The 18,765-nt window shown below is 43.5% G+C and overlaps 1 protein-coding gene across 1 annotated transcript; it reads right to left on the reverse strand.

Annotated features, from left to right (window-relative positions):
* Positions 1 to 787: 787 nt before the first annotated feature.
* On the reverse strand, positions 788 to 18,010 carry LOC135539372 (protocadherin Fat 4). Its single transcript, XM_064965212.1, has 30 exons — positions 17,841 to 18,010; positions 16,072 to 16,137; positions 15,603 to 15,766; positions 15,302 to 15,346; positions 15,078 to 15,167; positions 14,861 to 14,950; positions 14,256 to 14,363; positions 14,046 to 14,159; positions 13,845 to 13,938; positions 12,223 to 12,335; positions 11,835 to 12,008; positions 11,460 to 11,588; positions 11,038 to 11,193; positions 10,696 to 10,876; positions 10,262 to 10,395; positions 9,226 to 10,173; positions 7,067 to 7,192; positions 6,390 to 6,635; positions 6,017 to 6,115; positions 5,657 to 5,829; positions 5,341 to 5,492; positions 4,899 to 5,206; positions 4,639 to 4,749; positions 4,338 to 4,529; positions 4,146 to 4,240; positions 3,840 to 4,001; positions 1,641 to 1,829; positions 1,368 to 1,445; positions 1,156 to 1,195; positions 788 to 1,067 (listed from the first exon to the last, which is right to left on the reverse strand). Exons 1-30 carry the CDS (start codon positions 17,917 to 17,919, stop codon positions 1,053 to 1,055), a joined length of 4,671 nt encoding a protein of 1,556 aa, XP_064821284.1. The 5' UTR covers positions 17,920 to 18,010; the 3' UTR covers positions 788 to 1,052.
* Positions 18,011 to 18,765: the final 755 nt, after the last annotated feature.

Below are 18,765 nucleotides of genomic sequence, written 5' to 3' on the forward strand. Positions count from 1 at the left end.
TAAGAAGACAGTTTTAAAGTAATATAGAAAAATATTGGTGTGTCAGTTGTGATTGGGGTATATTTAAGAAATTATCAGGGCAGTTTATTTATTTCCCTTAAATATTCACCAGAAACAATAATTTCACAGCTATTTAAAAAAAAAAACAATCTTTCGGTGGGGGGGCATGCCCCCGGATCCCCCCCCCCCCTCCTAGATGGGTGTTGACCCTGACCCCCTCCAATTTCTAACAAAAAGTTACGCCCTTGCCTTCAGGACAAGTATTTGGAAACACCCCACCATCCATCAGACCTACAATGGTAATGGTACAATAGCAAAAAAAATAAAATGAGTCTTATTGGACAAGTCCAGGTAATTCCGTTTCAATCTGTTTTCTTCCGTTTGGTGCATAATGAACATGAGTCTGTTGTCTCAAGCTCGAGCCAGTTCTAAAGGTTTGAGTCTAAGCATTAGCATAGAGAAATGTTGGTAAAAATAAGACACTTTCTATCCAGGGTATGTCTTTTTTATTAGTTAAACCTAAATGCAGTGGAAAGTTGGTTCAGGTATGTTTGGTGACAGAGGAAATACATACCATCATTAGCACCCACAATGTATTAGCATATAAAATAATTAATAGTAAGTGCTATTCTTAGTGCTAAAATGTTCATATCATAGCCTTTTTTATTTTTACATTTATTGGCCAAAGGTCTTTGTTTGTCTCCTAATATAAGTGCAGCATAGACTTGCCAGCAATTGACGGTCAAAGCATTAGTGCATTAGACAACCAATAAGTCAGAGAAAACTAATCCTAATATAAGTGCAGCATAGACTTGCCAGCAATTGACGGTCAAAGCATTAGTGCATTAGACAACCAATAAGTCAGAGAAAACTAATCATTCCTTCATTGCAGTGTTGCTCCATCTGTCTCACTGCTCTGGTGCACATTCATTGTGTGTGCTTTATTTGTGTTTAGTTGTCAGTGGGACCTAAAGAGAGGAGTTATGGCTGTCACCATCTTCATCTTGTCTGTCACACTCTGGCTCTGCCTCCTGTGAAGTCTTACTCTTTCCTCATGACCTTTGCCCCTAAAAAACAACAGCATGGATCATCACCCTTTACCAACAAATCGCACTGTATATTTGAACAGCCTGTGTTTGGCCTCTGGGTTCTTACCTGTTCTGAGCCTGTTGCGGATGCCTTCATATCGCTATTTCTAAACCAGAAGAAAAGGCGGATGAGAAAGAACTCGCATAGTAGCTGTCTAAAAATGAGAAAGTATTGTTTTGAAATATTACTCGTTCAATTGCATCCCATCATCATTTAATCAGTCTCAAATGAATCAAACGTTAAGACGCCATATGTATTGCATATTCAAACTACTTTACATGTAAGTTTCAATTCGCCGATCAATGTCAAAGCTTTCCCTACAGGAGTCCTCTGTGGATTCTTTCATCCTTCTGAACCTGAAAAGAAATTGAGATGTTGAATCAGTGGTTAGCCTAGAATCATTTGTATCATAGCCATTTTGGGGGATAAGGGGGTCATAATTGCAATTATGGCTAGTGGCAAGGGCAAGATTCATTATCATAAGTCATTTCTTGCTAATCTTAACTTAATGCTAATAACAAACACTAAGCAAACATGAATGAGCTACTCACTTGATAACGGTGAACGTCACCATCGCCACCAATCCCAGCAGACTCAGGCCGAACAGGACGCCCAGGACGATGACTATGACCTGGTCAGAGGCGGGGTCGGCTGACTCCTCCTCCATCACATGCTCCAGCCCCGCCCCAAACACCTTCTCTAGCTCTGCCTTCACCGTGCCTGCCTCGCTCTGCAGCTTGCTGTGGGCAACATCAGAGAACGGCCATTAAATCAAATTGTATTTGTCACATACACATGGTTAGCAGATGTTAATGCAAGTGTAGCGCGAAATGCTTGTGCTTCTAGTTCTGACAATGCAGTAATAACCAACGAGTAATCTAACCTAATAATTCCACAACTACCATATACACATAAGTGTAAAGGGATGAAGAATATGTACATAAAAATATATGAATGAGTGATGGTACATAACGGCATAGTCAAGATGCAGTAGATGGCATCGAGTACAGTATATACATATGAGATGAGTAATGTAGGGTATGTAAACATTGTTAGGGTATGGCTAATACATGCATTAATAAAGTTGGCAAGATGCAGTAGATGGTTTAAGTGAGATGAGTAATGTAGGGTATGTAAACATTTAAGTGGCATTGTTTTAAGTGGCCAGTGATACATTTTTACATCAATTTTTCCATTATTAAAGTGGCTGGAGATGAGTCAGTATGTTGGCAGCAGCCACTCACTGTTAGTGGTGGCTGTTTAACAGTCTGATGGCCTTGAGATAGAAGCTGTTTTTCAGTCTCTCGGTCCCTGCACCTGTACTGACCTCGCCTTCTGGGTGATAGCGGGGTGAACAGGCAGTGGCTCGGGTGGTTGTTGTCCTTGATGATCTTTATGGCCTTCCTGTGACATTGGGTGGTGTAGGTGTCCTGGAGGGCAGGTAGTTTGACCCCGGTGATGCGTTGTGCAGACCTCACTACCCTCTGGAGAGCCTTACGGTTGTGGACGGAGCAGTTGCCGTACCAGGTGGTGATACAGCCCGACAGGATGCTCTCGATTGTGCATCTGTAAAAGTTTGAGTACTTTTGGTGACAAGCCAAATTTATTCAGCCTCCTGAGGTTGAAGAGGTGCTGCTGTGCCTTCTTCACCACGCTGTCTGTGTGGGTGGACCAATTCAGTTTGTCCGTGATGTGTACGCCGAGGAACTTAACTTACTACCCTCTCCACTACTGTCCTGTCGATGTGGATAGGGGGGTGCTCCCTCTGCTGTTTCCTGAAGTCCACGATCATCTCCTTAGTTTTGTTGACGTTGAGTGTGAGGTTATTTTCCTGAAACCACACTCCGAGGGCCGAAGTTGGAGGCGTGCGTGGCCACGCAGTCGTGGGTGAACAGGGAGTACAGGAGAGGGCTCATAACGCACCCTTGTGGGGCCCCAGTGTTGAGGATCAGCGGGGTGGAGATGTTGTTACCTACCCTCACCACCTGGGGGCAACCCACCAGGAAGGTCCAGTACCCAGTTGCACAGGGCGGGGTCGAGACCCAGGGCCTCGAGCTTGATGATGAGTTTGGAGGGTACTATGGTGTTAAATGCTGATCTGTAGTCGATGAACAGCATTATCACATAGGTATTCCTCTTGTCCAGATGGGTTAGGGCAGTGTGATGCGATTGTGTTGTCTGTGGACCTATTGGGGCGGTAAGCAAATTGGAGTGGGTCTAGGGTGTCAGGTAGGGTGGAGGTGATATGGTCCTTGACTAGTCTCTCAAAGCACTTCATGATGACGGAAGTGAGTGCTACGGGGCGGTAGTCGTTTAGCTCAGTTACCTTAGCTTTCTTGGGCACAGGAACAATGGTGGCCCTCTTGAAGCATGTGGGAACAGCAGACTGGGATAAGGATTGATTGAATATGTCCGTAAACACACGAACCAGCTGGTCTAGGGGCTTAGGGGCTTATTCTCAAGAATGCAACGTCACATTACAGATTTTTCCGATTCGATTTGTATCGTGTAGAACAGACATGGATGTTCATCGTGCTGAATAGAAAATTGTGGAAGCAATGTTGCGTCCAGTCATTGTATGTCTATGTCAACTACTAAAGAATGTTCCACAAAAATTCCCTTAATGAGACCAACCCCAGACTCGCCATCCTCAAAGTTAAACTTTAACCAACAATGGCTTTGATTTTCTCATTATAGGATGGCCTACTTCGTTGTGGATTAAGTGATTTTCAACAACACATTGATCTTACCTTTTGACGTCTTTGGCAGGGATGACTTCCCCGCTGTTCACGGCAATGAAGCTGACGTACGTCTTGGCGGCGCTCCCAGATTCCCGGGACACAACAGCTCCTCTGCTGGTGCTGGAAATCTCTATCACCTTTACGGTCCAGCCCAGAACTCGCCCTAAAGACCTAAGAGACACAGAGAACGAGAGGCATATGAGAAAGACTGAGGAAGAGAGATAAAGTGGGCAAAAGGACCCCGTCTAACAGCCCCACACTTTTGTGTGGTTCATATTGTGTGGTACAAAAACTTTATCAGTTCTAATATCTTACTCCTCCATCTCAGGGACCTTCTTCTCCACAACATTGGTGGCCTGGTTGAGGGAGATGACTACGACATCATTACTGGCACTTCCCTGCACGTCCACCTGGGGGCAGAATAGAGCAGCATACTGTAACTACTGTTGCAAGTGGGTTAAGTCATGTGTGTTAACATATGTACAGTACACTGTTGTCACCACTCACCTCCACCCTGGTTGTAGCATGAAGTCCTTTAGGATCTGTGGCCTTCACCAGGACAGTGGTTGTCTTTCCTTCTAATCCCACCGCTGACACCACGTACACCTGGCCTGTGGAACGGTCCACGTCGAAAGACGAGCTGGACTCTGTCAGACTGTAGTCCAGACGACCGCTGTCACCACTGTCTGGGTCTGTGGCCTGGGGAGAGGGGTGAAAAGTGGGGGGTCAGGATGGAGAACTAATGTCAACTTTGACATGGCACCAGGGATGTAGTGGTTATCCCGCTGTTCACTTTTGCATCCCTTACCTGAACTTGGACCACAGGGTATTTGTATGGGGCAATGCTGAAGATCTTGGCTTCATAAGTCTCTTCCTTGAACTCTGGGGCCTCGTTCAGATCTTCCACCTGTACCCTGACCTGAGAGGAAGAGTGAGGGAAGAGAGTGAGAGACAAAAGATTACTTGTGATCCGAAATCTGTTCCCCCATATGATGAGATATTTTCAGCTAAGCAACACCTCTAAAACGTCCTCTAAATCTGGTCGCCAGGTACCAGGATGGGTCATACCATTGCGACGGCAGAAGTAGGGGGAGTCCTGGAGTCCACTGCCTCCACCTCCAGGATGTACCACTCCTCAGTCTCTTTGTCCAGCGGCTCTTTGGTGGTGAGGGCTCCTAGGGCATCGACGGAGAACAGGTCCATGTGCGTGGTCAGGAAATAATTAACCACAAACACGGGGCTCCCTGGTGATGCCTTCACTGTCCCCACGGGTCTCCCTTTTGGTTCGTTCTCCGGAACGTTGAAGTTGTAGGAGGAGTTCTCAAAGGCCACGTCCACTCCAAGGCTGACAGTCATCAGGAAGACCTGGACATTGGCTATGAGGCGAAAAGAGAGAACACACACAGATTTAGTATCCATCATTATTCAGACAAACATATGAAATAATACACTAACTCAACGTTACAAAAACACACAAACACAGGTCCAATTGTGATGCTCGATCCCTGACCTGTGGAGTTCAGAGGAGGCATCCCGCTGTCCTTTGCCATTGCAGTGAGTTCAAGCAGCGTGTCCTCCGTGACATCCGAAAGGTCAGAGACCACAGTCACCTCTCCTGTGCTACCATTCAGGGCCAAGCGAGGGGAGGCGCCTGAGGAGAAACTAGATAGCCAGAGGAGGAGCATTTGACGCATAACTCGGTGTAGGAACAGACACATTTCTTCAACATTGTTAAGGATCCATTTAGGCCGATTTTATTCCACGACTGGGAGTAGAAAGTACAACAGAGGTGTGTGTGTGAGTTTTGACAGCAGTGCATGGCTAACCTGTAGGTGATGAGTGCGTTCAGGTCCATGTCCTTGTCTGTGGCAGAGAGGGTCAACAGCGCGTCCCCCACTTTGGTGTCCTTCACCAGGATGCTCTTCGTGTACGTACTGGCACTGAACACCGGCGTGTTGTCATTAACATCTGTCACGCTCACTCTGATGCTGGTCATGTTCTGGTGAAGCGGGGTTGGAATGGTTGAAACCAACTGTGTAAGAAGGCAGGCTGCACAGAACTTTGATATTGTGTGTTATGGTATTGTGGTGTATAGTGTTATGATATGGTACTGCTATGGTAATGTCATACTGATTTCAGGGTGAAGGGACCCTATAAATTAGGCCACTGTGTTTTGTATATAGTACCTGTCTCTGTGGTGTCCCCTTGTCAGTGGCCACAATGACCAGCTCATAGATGTCCTTAGTCTCCCGATCCAGAGGACCCACAACCAGTAGCATCCCATCCTTCAGCACAAGACACACTAGTGTAAATATGCAGTGTTACCCTAACAACATTGCTCATGATTAAGTGAGTATGAGAAGTCGTGAGAAGAAACATGGTTTGCCAATGATGAGGTCATCAAAAGCGTCTGCTTTTTTTGTGTGTTTGGTAATTTCTTAATCAAAATGATTGACACCTCAGTAAACGAACCTGGTACCCTAGATCCAAATTCTCATCTAACAAAATGTATTATGTAAAGAAGGTTCACCAGGAGCTTCATTATTTGGTTGGACTCACCTCCCTGAAGCGAAATGGCGTGGCAGATGAGGAGATGGAGATGGTGACTTCTCCGTTGGAGCCGAGATCTGAGTCTGTGGCAAGGATATGGTACACCTCTCCTGGAGACTTGTCAGAGTACTCCCCCTCAGGGAAAGGGATGGGGTCTGGAAGAGTAGGGAACTGGGGTGTGTTGTCATTGTAGTCCAGCACGCTGATGTTGAGCTGGGCTGTGGCGTTCAGGCCATCTTTGTCCACCGCCACCACCTGAACACAGTGAGAGGGTTACGATTTTAACACGTGACGTAGTTGACAAACCTTAGCATGTAAATTCGTTGAAATTGTTGACACCAAAGTCTAACGTTGTTGACCGTCATGGTCTCGCTGAGCATCTTAAGTAAAATTATCAGCCTGCTTTTGCCTATCCACGTTGTACATTTTTATCACCTATATGACTTAACAACATGAGCAAAGACAATGTTCACTTTGGTGTCCAGGTGGGGTTGAGGTCCGGGTGATAGGAAGAGATTGCCCTCCAGTTGCGTCCTTGCCCATCGTTAAGATATGAAAAGGTTTCCCCACTCTACATAGTTTACATTTATGGAAGTAGACCCAACTGTTATTGGGGCCTATATTTGTGTGTAGACCTTATGAGAAATGCAGATGAAGCACATGTCAGTTGACATGATGTAGTATACCTGTAAAACATAGTTATCCTTTGTCTCTCTGTCCAAGGTGACGTCATTCTTCAGGGAAACAACACCTTGTTTGTTTATGTTGAAGGTGTCACTGGTAAATATGAAGTCACCATTTGAGAATCCACCCTAAAAGGAAGAGATTATGGTGTCAGTTTATCATTCCAAAATGAGTCATAAATGTTTTAGTGGGATGGTTGTATTGAAATATTTTCAGATTGTTGATATCGTCATGAAATACACCATTTATATATTGTCATCGATATACAGTACCAGTCAAAAGTTTGGACACACCTACTCATGCTAGGGATTTTCGGTATTTTTAATATTTTCTACATTGTAGAATAATAGTAAAGACATCAAAACTATGAAATAACACATATGGAATCATGTAGTAAGCAAAACATTTTTAAACATATCAAAATCTATTTGAGATTCTTCAAAGTAGCCACCCTTTGCCTTGATTACAGCTTTGCACACTCTTGGCATTCTGTCAACCAGCTTCATGAGGTAGTCACCTGGAATGCATTTCAATTAACAGGTGTGCCTTGTTAATTTGAGGAATTTATTTTCTTCCTAATGCGTTTGAGACAATCAGTTGTGTTGTGACAATGTAGGGTTGGTATACAGAAGATAGCCCTATTTGGTAAAAGACCACGTCAATATTATGGCAAGAACAGCTCAAATAAGAAAAGAGAAACTACAGTCCATCATTACTTTAAGACATGAAGGTCAGTCAATCCGGAAAAGAGCTTTGAAAGTTTCTTCAAGTGCAGTCTCAAAAACCATCAAACGCTATGATGAAACTGTCTCTCATCAGAACCACCACAGGAAAGGAAGACCGAGTTACCTCTGCTGCAGAGGACAAATTCATTAGAGATAACTGCACCTCAGATTGCAGCCCAAATAAATGCTTCAGAGTTCAAGTAACAAACACATCTCAACATCAACTGTTCAGAGGAGAATCAGGCCTTCATTGTCAAATTGCTGCAAAGAAACCACTACTAAAGGACACCAATGGTCCAAGAAACATGAGCAATGGACATTAGACCGGTGGAAATCTGTCATTTGATCTGATGATTCCAAATTTGAGATTTTTGGTTCCAACCACCGTGTCTTTGTGAGATGCAGCGGAGGGGAACGGATCCCACCGTGGAGCATGGAGGAGGTGGTGTGATGGTGCTTTCCTGCTGGCAGTGTCTATGATTTATTTAGAATTCAAGGCACAAGTGTGCCACAGCATTCTGAAGCGATATGCCATCCCATCTGGTTTGTGCTTAGTGGGATTATTATTTGTTTTTCAACAGGACAATGACCCAACACACCTCCAGGCTGTGTGAGGGCTATTTGACCAAGAAGGAGAATGATGGAGTGCCTCATCAGATAACCTGGCCTCCACAATCACCCGACCTCAACCCATTTTTTTTAATTTAACCTTTATTTAACTAGGAAAGTCAGTTAAGAACAAAGTATTGTTTACAATGACAGCCTCAGAACAGTGGGTTAACTGCCTTGTTCAGGGGCAGAAAGACATTTTTACCTTGTCGGCTCGGATCTTGCAACCTTTCGGTTACTAGTCCAACTCTCTAACCACTAGGCTACCTGCCACCCTGTGAGATGGCTTGGGATGAGTTGGACAGCAGATCGAAGGAAAAGCAGCCAACAAGTTCTCAGCACGTGGGAACTCCTTCAAGACTGTTGGAAAAGCATTCCAGGTGAAGCTGGTTGAGAGAATGCCAAGAATGTGCAAAGCTGTTATCAAGGCAAAGGGTGGCTACTTTGAAGAATCTCAAATATAAAATGTATTTTGATTTGTTTAACACTTTTTTGGTTCCTACATGATTCTATACATGTAATTTCAAAGTTTTGATGCCTTCACTATTATTATTCAATGCAGAAAATAGTAAAAATAAAGAAAAACCCTTGAATGAGCAGGTGTGTGAAAAATGTTGACTGGTACTGTATATATTGTCATTTGATTATATATAGTAGTTGATATATCGTCATTGTTATACTGTAATCGATATACCGTAGTCAATATTTTTCATATCGTGCAGATATATCACTGATCTCAATGTAGATGGTAATGTTATAGATATTGTTTATATCATAACGAAATATAATCGATCTCATGATGATAATGACAGTCTCATTTCTCTGACCTCATCCTCATCGGTGACCTCCAGGGTCACGATAGCCGCTCCGCTGGCCAGGTTCTCAGAGACGGCGACATCGTAACGCTCTGCGCTAAACTGAGGCGGGTTGTTGTTCACATCTTTCACCCTCACCACCACTGAACCATTCCCAATGAGGGACGGGGTCCCCCCATCTGCAGCCTGTACCATTAGGTTGTACACCTTCACTGCTCCATAGTCCAAGGCCTGCGCCAGCCGCAGTTCCCCAGTGGACGAGTCCAGCTGGAAGAACGCCACGGTCGAGGGAGGGTCTTGCAGAAATATACTATAGGTCACTGTACCGTTTGTGCCTTCATCAAGATCCACCGCTTCTAGTGTGACCAGTGTCGTTCCCACAGACTCTGTTTCTAAGACCTCAACCTCATATTCCGTCTTGGAGAAACTTGGAACATTGTCGTTGATGTCAGATACTTGAATGAGCAGAGTGGCGGTTGTGGAGAGAGCTGGACGACCTTGGTCCTGAGCCACCACCTCCAGGCTGAACTCTGCTTTGGTCTCTCTGTCCAGCGCCCCAGCCAGGGACACCATCCCTATTTTGGGATCGATAGCGAACTTCCCCTCGCCTCCCCGGAGGGCATAGCGGAGCTCCCTGTTGAAGCCGTTGTCCGCGTCCGTGGCGGTCATGGCAGTGAGGTTGGCCCCTACCTCCGTATCCTCAGGGACCAGTTGTGTCACAGAGCTGGCGCCAAACACGGGGCTGTTGTCATTGATGTCAATCACTTCCACCACAACGGTTGCGTCATCGCTACTGGTGCCATCCGAGATTGAGATCTGGACTGAGTAGTTATTTTGGGTCTCATAGTCCAGTTTGACCTTTGAGGTGAAAACGCCTTTGGAGTCAATGGCGAACTTGTCGGCGTCCGTCAGGACCTGAAGCGTCACGGGAACTACTGTTGTTCCTGCTAGGAATGTCACCTATATATGGGGTGACAAAAATGTTATAGGATCGATCTGGTTGGTTTTTTCAGATGAAGTAGAATTGAGTGGTTCTGGGGAAGTTCACCTTGACAATCACCGTCCCTGGAACTGTCTCTTCCTCTATCCTCCCACGGTAAGTGTTCAAGAGGAACTGGGGGTTGGGATCTCCAGGTGCCTGGATCTCCACTAGCACCGAGGAGGAACGAGATGTTACGCCACCTACAGGAGAGGAGAACAGTCACTTTGGGTTGCAATTTCTTTGGGAACCCATAACCAAATCTCCAGCTGTTGACCAACTAGCCTCCTGTAGATATACACTATTCCTCTCATATTATTTTAGTCTACAGTGTATATATACTATGGTTACTAGACTATGGTATGTTTGTTTGAGTTGCTTGTGTTCTTTCACATATCTCCTCAACTTTAGGCTCAGATTAATTCCGCACTACATTGCGCTCCACAAAGGTTTACATGACACTACCTTCAAGTTCTCTATACAGAGACTGTACCTAGACTCACCATCTCTTGCTGCCACATAGAGAGGGAACTGAAGGACCTTGTTCTCCTCCAGAGGAATGGTTTTTTCCAGTTTTATATCGCCTGTGTTTTCGTCGATGGAGAAATATCCTTCCAGGTTCCCAAACTCTATTGAGTACTTGACCTGTCCATTAGCACCGGCATCCAGGTCTGCTGCTTCAACCTAACAATCACATGGTGTGGTGACCAAAGCAATACCATTGTTTTCTTTTTACAATCGTGTTACTATGGCTATCATGTGTTTCCCACATTGTAAATGGCTCTGACAAAACACTTTAACAAACACAGTGACGAATTGAGGTTCAAGGTTAGAAGCCATCTCACCTGGATAACCAACATCCCCACTGTTTGATTCTTGAAGACCTTGCCCTCATACCTGGAGCTCTTAAATTGAGGATTGTTGTCATTCTCATCCAGGAGGGTGACGTTCACATCAGCCAACACAACGTGGTTAGGTGGGTCATTTTCCCGTGCTTCAATCTTCATATTGGATGTAGGGAAGACATGGGAAGGTGTTCAACAGCATACCAACTGACGTGTGCACTCCCCATTGGGACAGATTTCTTGATAAGACATGTTTTATTAGATGGTACAGGGCACTGCCAAGTGCCATTAGACCTGGACTTTGCACCTTTTGAGACATATTTACAGGTTCCTTGCTGATTTGTTAGCTATTGTGATTATGTCAGCTGCTAAATGGATAAAAGTTGTAGGTCTGAGTACTGTTATGTTTCAGAGTGTCTGACCTGAAAGAGGAAGTTTCCAACAGTCTCCCTGTCCAGGTCAGCTGAACTCTTCACTATGACAGTTCCATCCAAGAGTATAGAGAAAGGTACAGACTCCGGAAGGATCTGCAACGTTCCCACAAATCCACCCTAAGACAAAGACAAAATGGTTTCATGTCCAATTGGGGGGGGGGGGGGAATGAAGTTTTAAAATGAAAAAAATAAAATTAAGTGTGACAAATGATTTGGCTCATGTAGAAACAGACAACTCAAGATACAAACGTGTAAACTGTTTTGATATATGCACTTATTGACATCGCTTCCTAGCTCGAGTAGTGAAATACATCTCTTTTTGTGTAAATCCATCACCCATGTTTTTTATGCCACTGTACCTACCTTGTCCAGGTCAGTGATTGTGACTCTGAAAACAACTGTGTCTTTTTGAGAGTTCTCCAATATTGCGACAGAGTAGCTAGCTTTGTCAAACTCTGGAGCGTTGTCATTGACGTCCTCGATTGTAACAGACACCAAAGCGTCAGAGGACTTTAGGCTGTCATCCTGCTGAGATGCCTGGAAGGAAGTGATAGATGTTGATATTTGACATCCATAACTTGGGATGTATACAACGGTCACCAGCCCTCCTAATGCCCATACCATGTTAACTGTCTTAATGCACTTGTGATTGTGAATAAATCTACAGTGAGAATGAACTGAGAGAAGTGTGGTTTTACTTATTTAGAGTAATCGTAAAACGCTAGAATGCTATAGCTACAATTCCCAATACCTTGATATTGACAGTGACTGTGGATATCTCCTCTCTGTCCAGCCCAGTCACCACAGAGATGATTCCACTGTTTGTGTCGATGTTGAAGTTACTGAGATACTTGCTTGGCGATACTGAGGTAAAGTCACACAACAACATTCCACCACAATGTGAACAGAACCTCATACATACGTTTTCATGCAAATATGATATTCTGATGGTTTCCATATGCAAAGATACACTCCATGACCAAATGTATGTAGACACTTGGTCGACGAACATCTCATTACAAAATCATGGGCATTAATATAACCACCTCCACTCTTCTGGGAAGGCTTTCCACTGGATGTTGGAACATTGCTGCGGGGACATGCTTCCATTCAGCCACAAGAGCATTAGTGAGGTTGGGCCTGGCTCGCAGTCTGCGTTTTCAATTCAACCCAAAAGTGTTCAATGGGGTTGAAGTCAGGGCTCTGTGCAGACCAGTCAAGTTCTTCCACACCGATATCGACAAACCATTTCTGTATGGACCTCACTTTGTGCACGGGAGCATTGTTATGCGGAAAGGGCCTTCCCCAAATTGTTGTCACAAAGTTGGAAGCACAGAATCGTCTAAAATGTACTTGTGTGCTGTAGCGTTAAGTTTTCCCTTCACTGGAACTAAGGGGCCTAGCCCAAACAATGAAAGACCGCCTCAGACCATTATTTCTTCTCCACCAAACTTTACAGTTGGCAATATGCATTGAGGCAGGTAGCGTTGTCCTGGCATCCACTAAACCCAGATTTGTCTGCCGGACTGCCCAATGGTGAAGCGTGATTCATTCCAGAGAACGAGTTTCCACTGTTCCAGAGTGCAATGGCGGTGAGCATTACACCACTCCAGCCGACAATTGGCATTGTGCATGGTGATCTTAGGCTTTTTTATTTGTTTAAATTCTTATTTTCAATGACGGCCTAGGAACAGTGGGTTAACTGACTGTTCAGGGGCAGAACGACAGATTTGTACCTTGTCAGCTCAGGGATTTGAACTTGAACTTGGTTACTAGTCCAACGCTCTAACCACTAGACTACCCTGCCGGCTTGGCCATGGAAACACATTTCATGAAGCTCCCAATGAACAGTTACTGTGCTGACGTTGCTTTCAGAGGCAGTTTGGAACTCGGTAGGGAGTGTTGAAACCGATAGATGATTTTTACGTGTTTCAGTACTCGGCAATCCCGTTCTGTGAGCTTGTGTGGCCTACCACTTTGCGCCTGAGCCGTTGTTGCTCCTAGATGTTTCCACTTAACAATAACAGCACTTACAGTTGACGGGGGCAGCTCTACAGTAGCAGGGCAGAAACTGGACAAACTGTCTTGTTGGAAAGGTGGCATCATATGAGGGTGCCACGTTGTAAGCCACTGAGCTATTCAGTAAGGCCATTCTACTGGCAGTATTTGTCTATGGAGGTTGCATGGCTGTGTGCTTGAGTTTATACACCTGTCAGCGACGGGTATGGCTGAAATAGGCAAATCGACTAATTTGAATGGGTGTCAACATACTTTTGTATATATAGTGTACTTGTTTCATATCAACAACAAAAAAATCCTAAGACTGATGGGAGTTGTAGTCCAAGCCTGTGGTAAAAGCCTCAAGTAGATTACCTGAACTGATGCTGTAGACTATAGCCACATTAATACCAGTGTCTCCATCTTGTGCTTTTATGCCCTCTGGCTGGATGGTGAGGAAAGGCCCTGTCTAAAGAGGAGATGATGTATTAAATAGACATCACAACCATAGCAACACAGTGGCTTTAAGGATACATATACAACATTTTGTAGTCTGATGGGTATGATGACACTCACTTGTTCTTCCTGTATGGTAGCCTGGTAAAGGCTGTGATTGAAATAGGGATTCAGATTATCAAAGTCCGTAATCTCAAGAACAACGTCTGCTGTGTCGAAGAGATCACCATTATCCTAAAAGGAAGGATCCCAGAAGCATTATTAATAGATAAACATGGATATCCATTTCTGGACCAATGTGGTAGGTTGTGATATGGTGAGATCACCTACCCGCGCCTCAACTGTGAATTTGTAGTTTTGGGCGATGTTGTAGTTCAGAGGTCTCTTAAGCAGTACAACCCCATCGTTGCGGACCTCAAATTCAGCGGGTGCTGGGTCCTTAAATAAGGTGGAAGACCAAAGTCATTGTGGAACAGTATCAGAGGAAGAATCAGATAAATCTGTTCAGTCATAATTTCCATTGGGTTTTCCAATATCTGCTATAGATTATAGACCTACATTGTATACATTGTATATATTTTTGTAAGAATGTTGTATGGACAGTTTAGACTAGCGGTTTACTTTGGTGAATATGACATATTGATCACTTCGCTGTGACTAATTTGTGTGACCAAAAGGATTCAAACCCGGATCTCCTGTCCATCCCTCTATGCTAAGGGGATAATGTAGCTCAGGTGTGGTCACAGAACCACTGCTGTTACACTTATTAAAAACTATAGACCAGGACCTGAATGTTTCAGGCGTCTTAGAGGAGGACTGCTGATCTAGGATCAGGTCTCCCTTCTTATTTATTATTATCTAAAAGACTAAACTGATCCTATATCAGCACTCCTGCTCTGGGACTCTTGGTGAATGCGGGCCCATGTGTGACTCACCAATATGCGGTATGTAATTCTGTTGTTGTTTATGCTGATATCTGCATCCACTGCTTTCACTCTGATCACCTCAGAATTCACTGCCTGAATCTGGAGAGACAAAACACATGGTGGTTAACCACGTAAACACCCCGTAGGGGCTCATTGTATTGCAAGGTGTAAGACAGGAGTATTATGTTTTAGCCAACTCATCTTTTGTAGACTGATGTAGCCTTACCTCAGATATCGCTTTCGTGTACACCTTTTGCTCAAATATTGGAGCGTTGTCATTTAGGTCGGTGACGATAAGTTTTCGTTTATTTTCGAGCTGAAGAGATAATAACAGTTTTATGTCAACAAAATGCACTTCTCATACATTACAATATATTGTTACAATCCATCATATACAGCATACATACTAACCATTGTCACATTAGTTTATAATCTTTCAATTTTACTTACCGCGCCATTCACACACACAACAGAATACCAAAGTTGACCGCCAGTCTACAAGAGGGAGAGGGGGGGATAATTGTAAAGTTCAAAACCCTTTGCAGCATGTTCATCAGGAATTAGCCTTCGCCTATTTTGTCAATAAAAAAGCGAACACCTAACGTGAACCATACTTGACCATGAATGACGTTGTATAGCTCTGATCCAGAGCGCTACTGCGCATTCCTCTACTATAGGAGTTTAGCAGAGGCACGCGCACCAACACCCTGGACCAGAGCTAGACGTTGTAGAGCCAACATAACCATCTCACCTGTGTTAACAGATCTGCATCCAGCGCCATCTTGGTACGGACTGTTGCATTTGTACTCCCAGGGGTGTAAACTAACTCGAGAAAATGTACGTGTTCTGGAAAGGCATACGCCTCAAGCCTCACGGTATTACCCACGGGGATCTCGTTAAGGGCTTCCACTTCCCCTGTTGTAGCATCAGGGGGAGGCAAATATTCATTAGGGTGATGTATAGTACCAGCAATTTCTATTTAATGTTGTTGAATGTTTCCCCCCATTAGTCAATATATTGTAACAAAGGTTGTTACAAAAAAGACTGAACCCATTCTATAAATCTCATTTTCTCCCCTCATCCAGGCATCTCTCTTTTCCTGTGTAATCGTTTATTAACAGAAATACCAGTAAGACAAATTGGTTTGGTGACTCATGAACAAATATAATACTTGAATGGATATGGCATGGATGACTGCAATGAATGACTGCATTGATTACCCTCATATTCCTCATCCACAGTTCCCAGTGTTAGGTCTGACCCTTCAGCACAGTTCACTGATGTACCTAGAAATAAACATTAGGGCAGACATGGTATTGTTTACGTGGATCTTTAGCATCATGAAATAGCAAATGACAATCTCTAATCAGGATTCTGGTGAATTCTATTTGAGTTGTGTCAATATCTCCTGTTTTGCATGTTAATTTGCCATTAATACGTGTCACTTATCAGTTTGCAAACAATGTAAAAAAAAAAAAAAAAAAAATCATTGTTAATAAAGCCGCATACAAAAATGGTCTCTTTAAAAAAATTGAATAAGGCAGCTCCTTATTGAAGGTGTTTCAGCCTAGCTCAGTGCTTTCTGTGGTGGTGGAGCAGCCAGCGGAAAATACGAATCATAGGGGTTGGTAATGTTCTCTAGTTACGCCATGATTGGCTCAGTGTTCTGTCACTCATGGGGACACTATATCCCTGGACAATCTACGGGGAGAGCTCAAAAACTCAAGCCCCTTGGTGCTGCCATAGAGTAAAATTAGAAGTGCCCATCCAAGAAGTCTCAAGGTCATTGGCCACAGATAAAATCACGTTATATCTACGGTAGATTTGATGGGACTGATCATGTCAACATCATACGTTCAAAATCTTAGCTAGCAAACTAGACAAGCAGTCATCATGAATCACGTCGACAATCTACTGGCAAATCCTTTTCATATGAATCCTTGTCATATGAAGAGAAATTATAGATAACATGTATCAGTGCTCATCGGCCATTGGACATAAACATTACACAATAAATTGGAAATTGCAAATTCAACAATGAGTGGTTTGGAAGAAATCAGCAGTGAACTGCAAGCGTTGTAAAGCAATCACTAGCCTGCTATTCAGTGGAGTGGGTGTGTGGTCCAAGTCTGAGTATAAGGGTCTCTTTTCCAAGCTTAAAAGGATAAACATTCAACACCATGGGCCAGAAAAGGTTGAAAACATTGTCTATGCTGTCAATCCAGCATAACCTCTGCCATGTTCAAAACAACTGGAAACCCGGAAATCTCAGACTTCAGTGAGTTCATGACAACTGGGACCTTGGGAAAAAAACGAGCTCCTACTGGGAAAATACGTTTCTAACGGTCATTCAATTCGGAATTCCATGTCGGGAACTCAGGCCTCTTTCTAAAGATCCAACCTGAAGATCACTGACGTCATGATTCAACCTTGTTTTTTTTCAGAGTTCCCAGTTGTCTTGAAAGCACCATAAATTCAGAGAATGCCAAACTTTGATGACAAAGTTTGAGGACAAAATCATTTAGTGTTGTGTAGTGGCTTTGCTGGCACGCATCTCAAAAATGGGGGGGACGCTGCCCTACCAAGATAAACATGCTAAAATCGCCACTGTAATTAGGTAACAACAAGCGTCATGGTCTAATGGCAACACTCTAGGATCCAGCCACATATAAGCCGCTCCCTACTGGTTCATTCCCCGCATTTACCCTCCCTACTGTTACTCCATCTTGCCTGTCTCCCCCTCTGTTTACTAATGTCTAAATGAAGTGTCAAAAATACATAATAATAATCTAATAAATATCTTATATGTGTAAAATAATATAAGAGCATACATTTAGCAAAATACAAAGGCAAATCAATTACCGATTAACATTTCTAATTGATCTTAACCATTTTCTATTAATCTACTGTATACAGTATTCCCCAAACCATGTACCGTATTGATATCATACCAATCTTCAAAATGTAGCCACAAACAGACTTTACTCACTGATGGGGAGTCCCATGACATCATGAACACATAGAGAGCCTGAGAGGAGTAACATCCACATAAAACGTATAGACCCCATATTGGATGGTGATTGTCCCTACTTTTCTACCCCCTGCTACAGTTCCGTCCACAGCACCTGCTTGACCGACTGATTTCCTGAATAGAGGGAATATTGAAATGGCCACACTTTATTTACCCTACAATACATTTATGACTTGCCATTAAGTGTTACTGCCTGACTACAGGGATATAAACAGGTCCAAGGGGCACTGACAACACCATGGAATGTGTTGCGCATTCATTGTAACAGCCACATACAGATGTAGGATCTTAATTTGAGCCAATTTGCAACAGCAGAAAAATAATCCAACAGCAACAGGAAAATTGAATTATGATGTGGATTAATTAAGGGATTTTTTTTAGGGGTTGATATATTTTTCATCAGGGCAAATAAATTCTGAAATCAATGTCCAAATTACAAACTTTAGAAGCCAAATACACTTCAAGTTTGCATTCCCTGCTGTGCAGGATAATTATCAGCAACAAAATAGTGATCAAATTAAGATCCTACATCGGTAGGGCACTACGTTATAGTATGAAGTCTAAGTTTCATTTCCTTGTAAGAGGAAAGGAAGTGCTTTATAGTTTTAAACTTCTTCAGGATCGGTGTCCTGTCTACAGGACGGTTGAGCTAACGTAGGCTAATGCGATTAGACATAGAGATATCTGATATTGGCAGAAAGCTTAGCTATTACAGTGAAAGAATAACATGCTATTGTTTGATGAGAGTGCACAATTTTGAACATGAAAAATTATGAATAAACAAATTAGGCACATTTGGGCAGTCTTGATACAATATGTTAAACAGAAATGCAATAGTTCATTTGATCAGTCTAAAACGTTGCATATTCACTGCTGCCATCTA

Source organism: Oncorhynchus masou, chromosome 5 (assembly GCF_036934945.1).
Source record: "Oncorhynchus masou masou isolate Uvic2021 chromosome 5, UVic_Omas_1.1, whole genome shotgun sequence".
Classification (NCBI taxonomy): domain Eukaryota; kingdom Metazoa; phylum Chordata; class Actinopteri; order Salmoniformes; family Salmonidae; genus Oncorhynchus; species Oncorhynchus masou.

Coding starts and splice junctions, on each gene's coding strand:
- LOC135539372 (XM_064965212.1), bottom strand. CDS start 17,919: ATGGGGTCTATACGTTTTATGTGGATGTTACTCCTCTCAGGCTCTCTA. Junction 15,168..15,301: donor TTGTGTGTGTGAATGGCGCG/GTAAGTAAAATT, acceptor TTATCTCTTCAG/CTCGAAAATAAACGAAAACT. Junction 5,493..5,656: donor AACGCACTCATCACCTACAG/GTTAGCCATGCA, acceptor CTGGCTATCTAG/TTTCTCCTCAGGCGCCTCCC.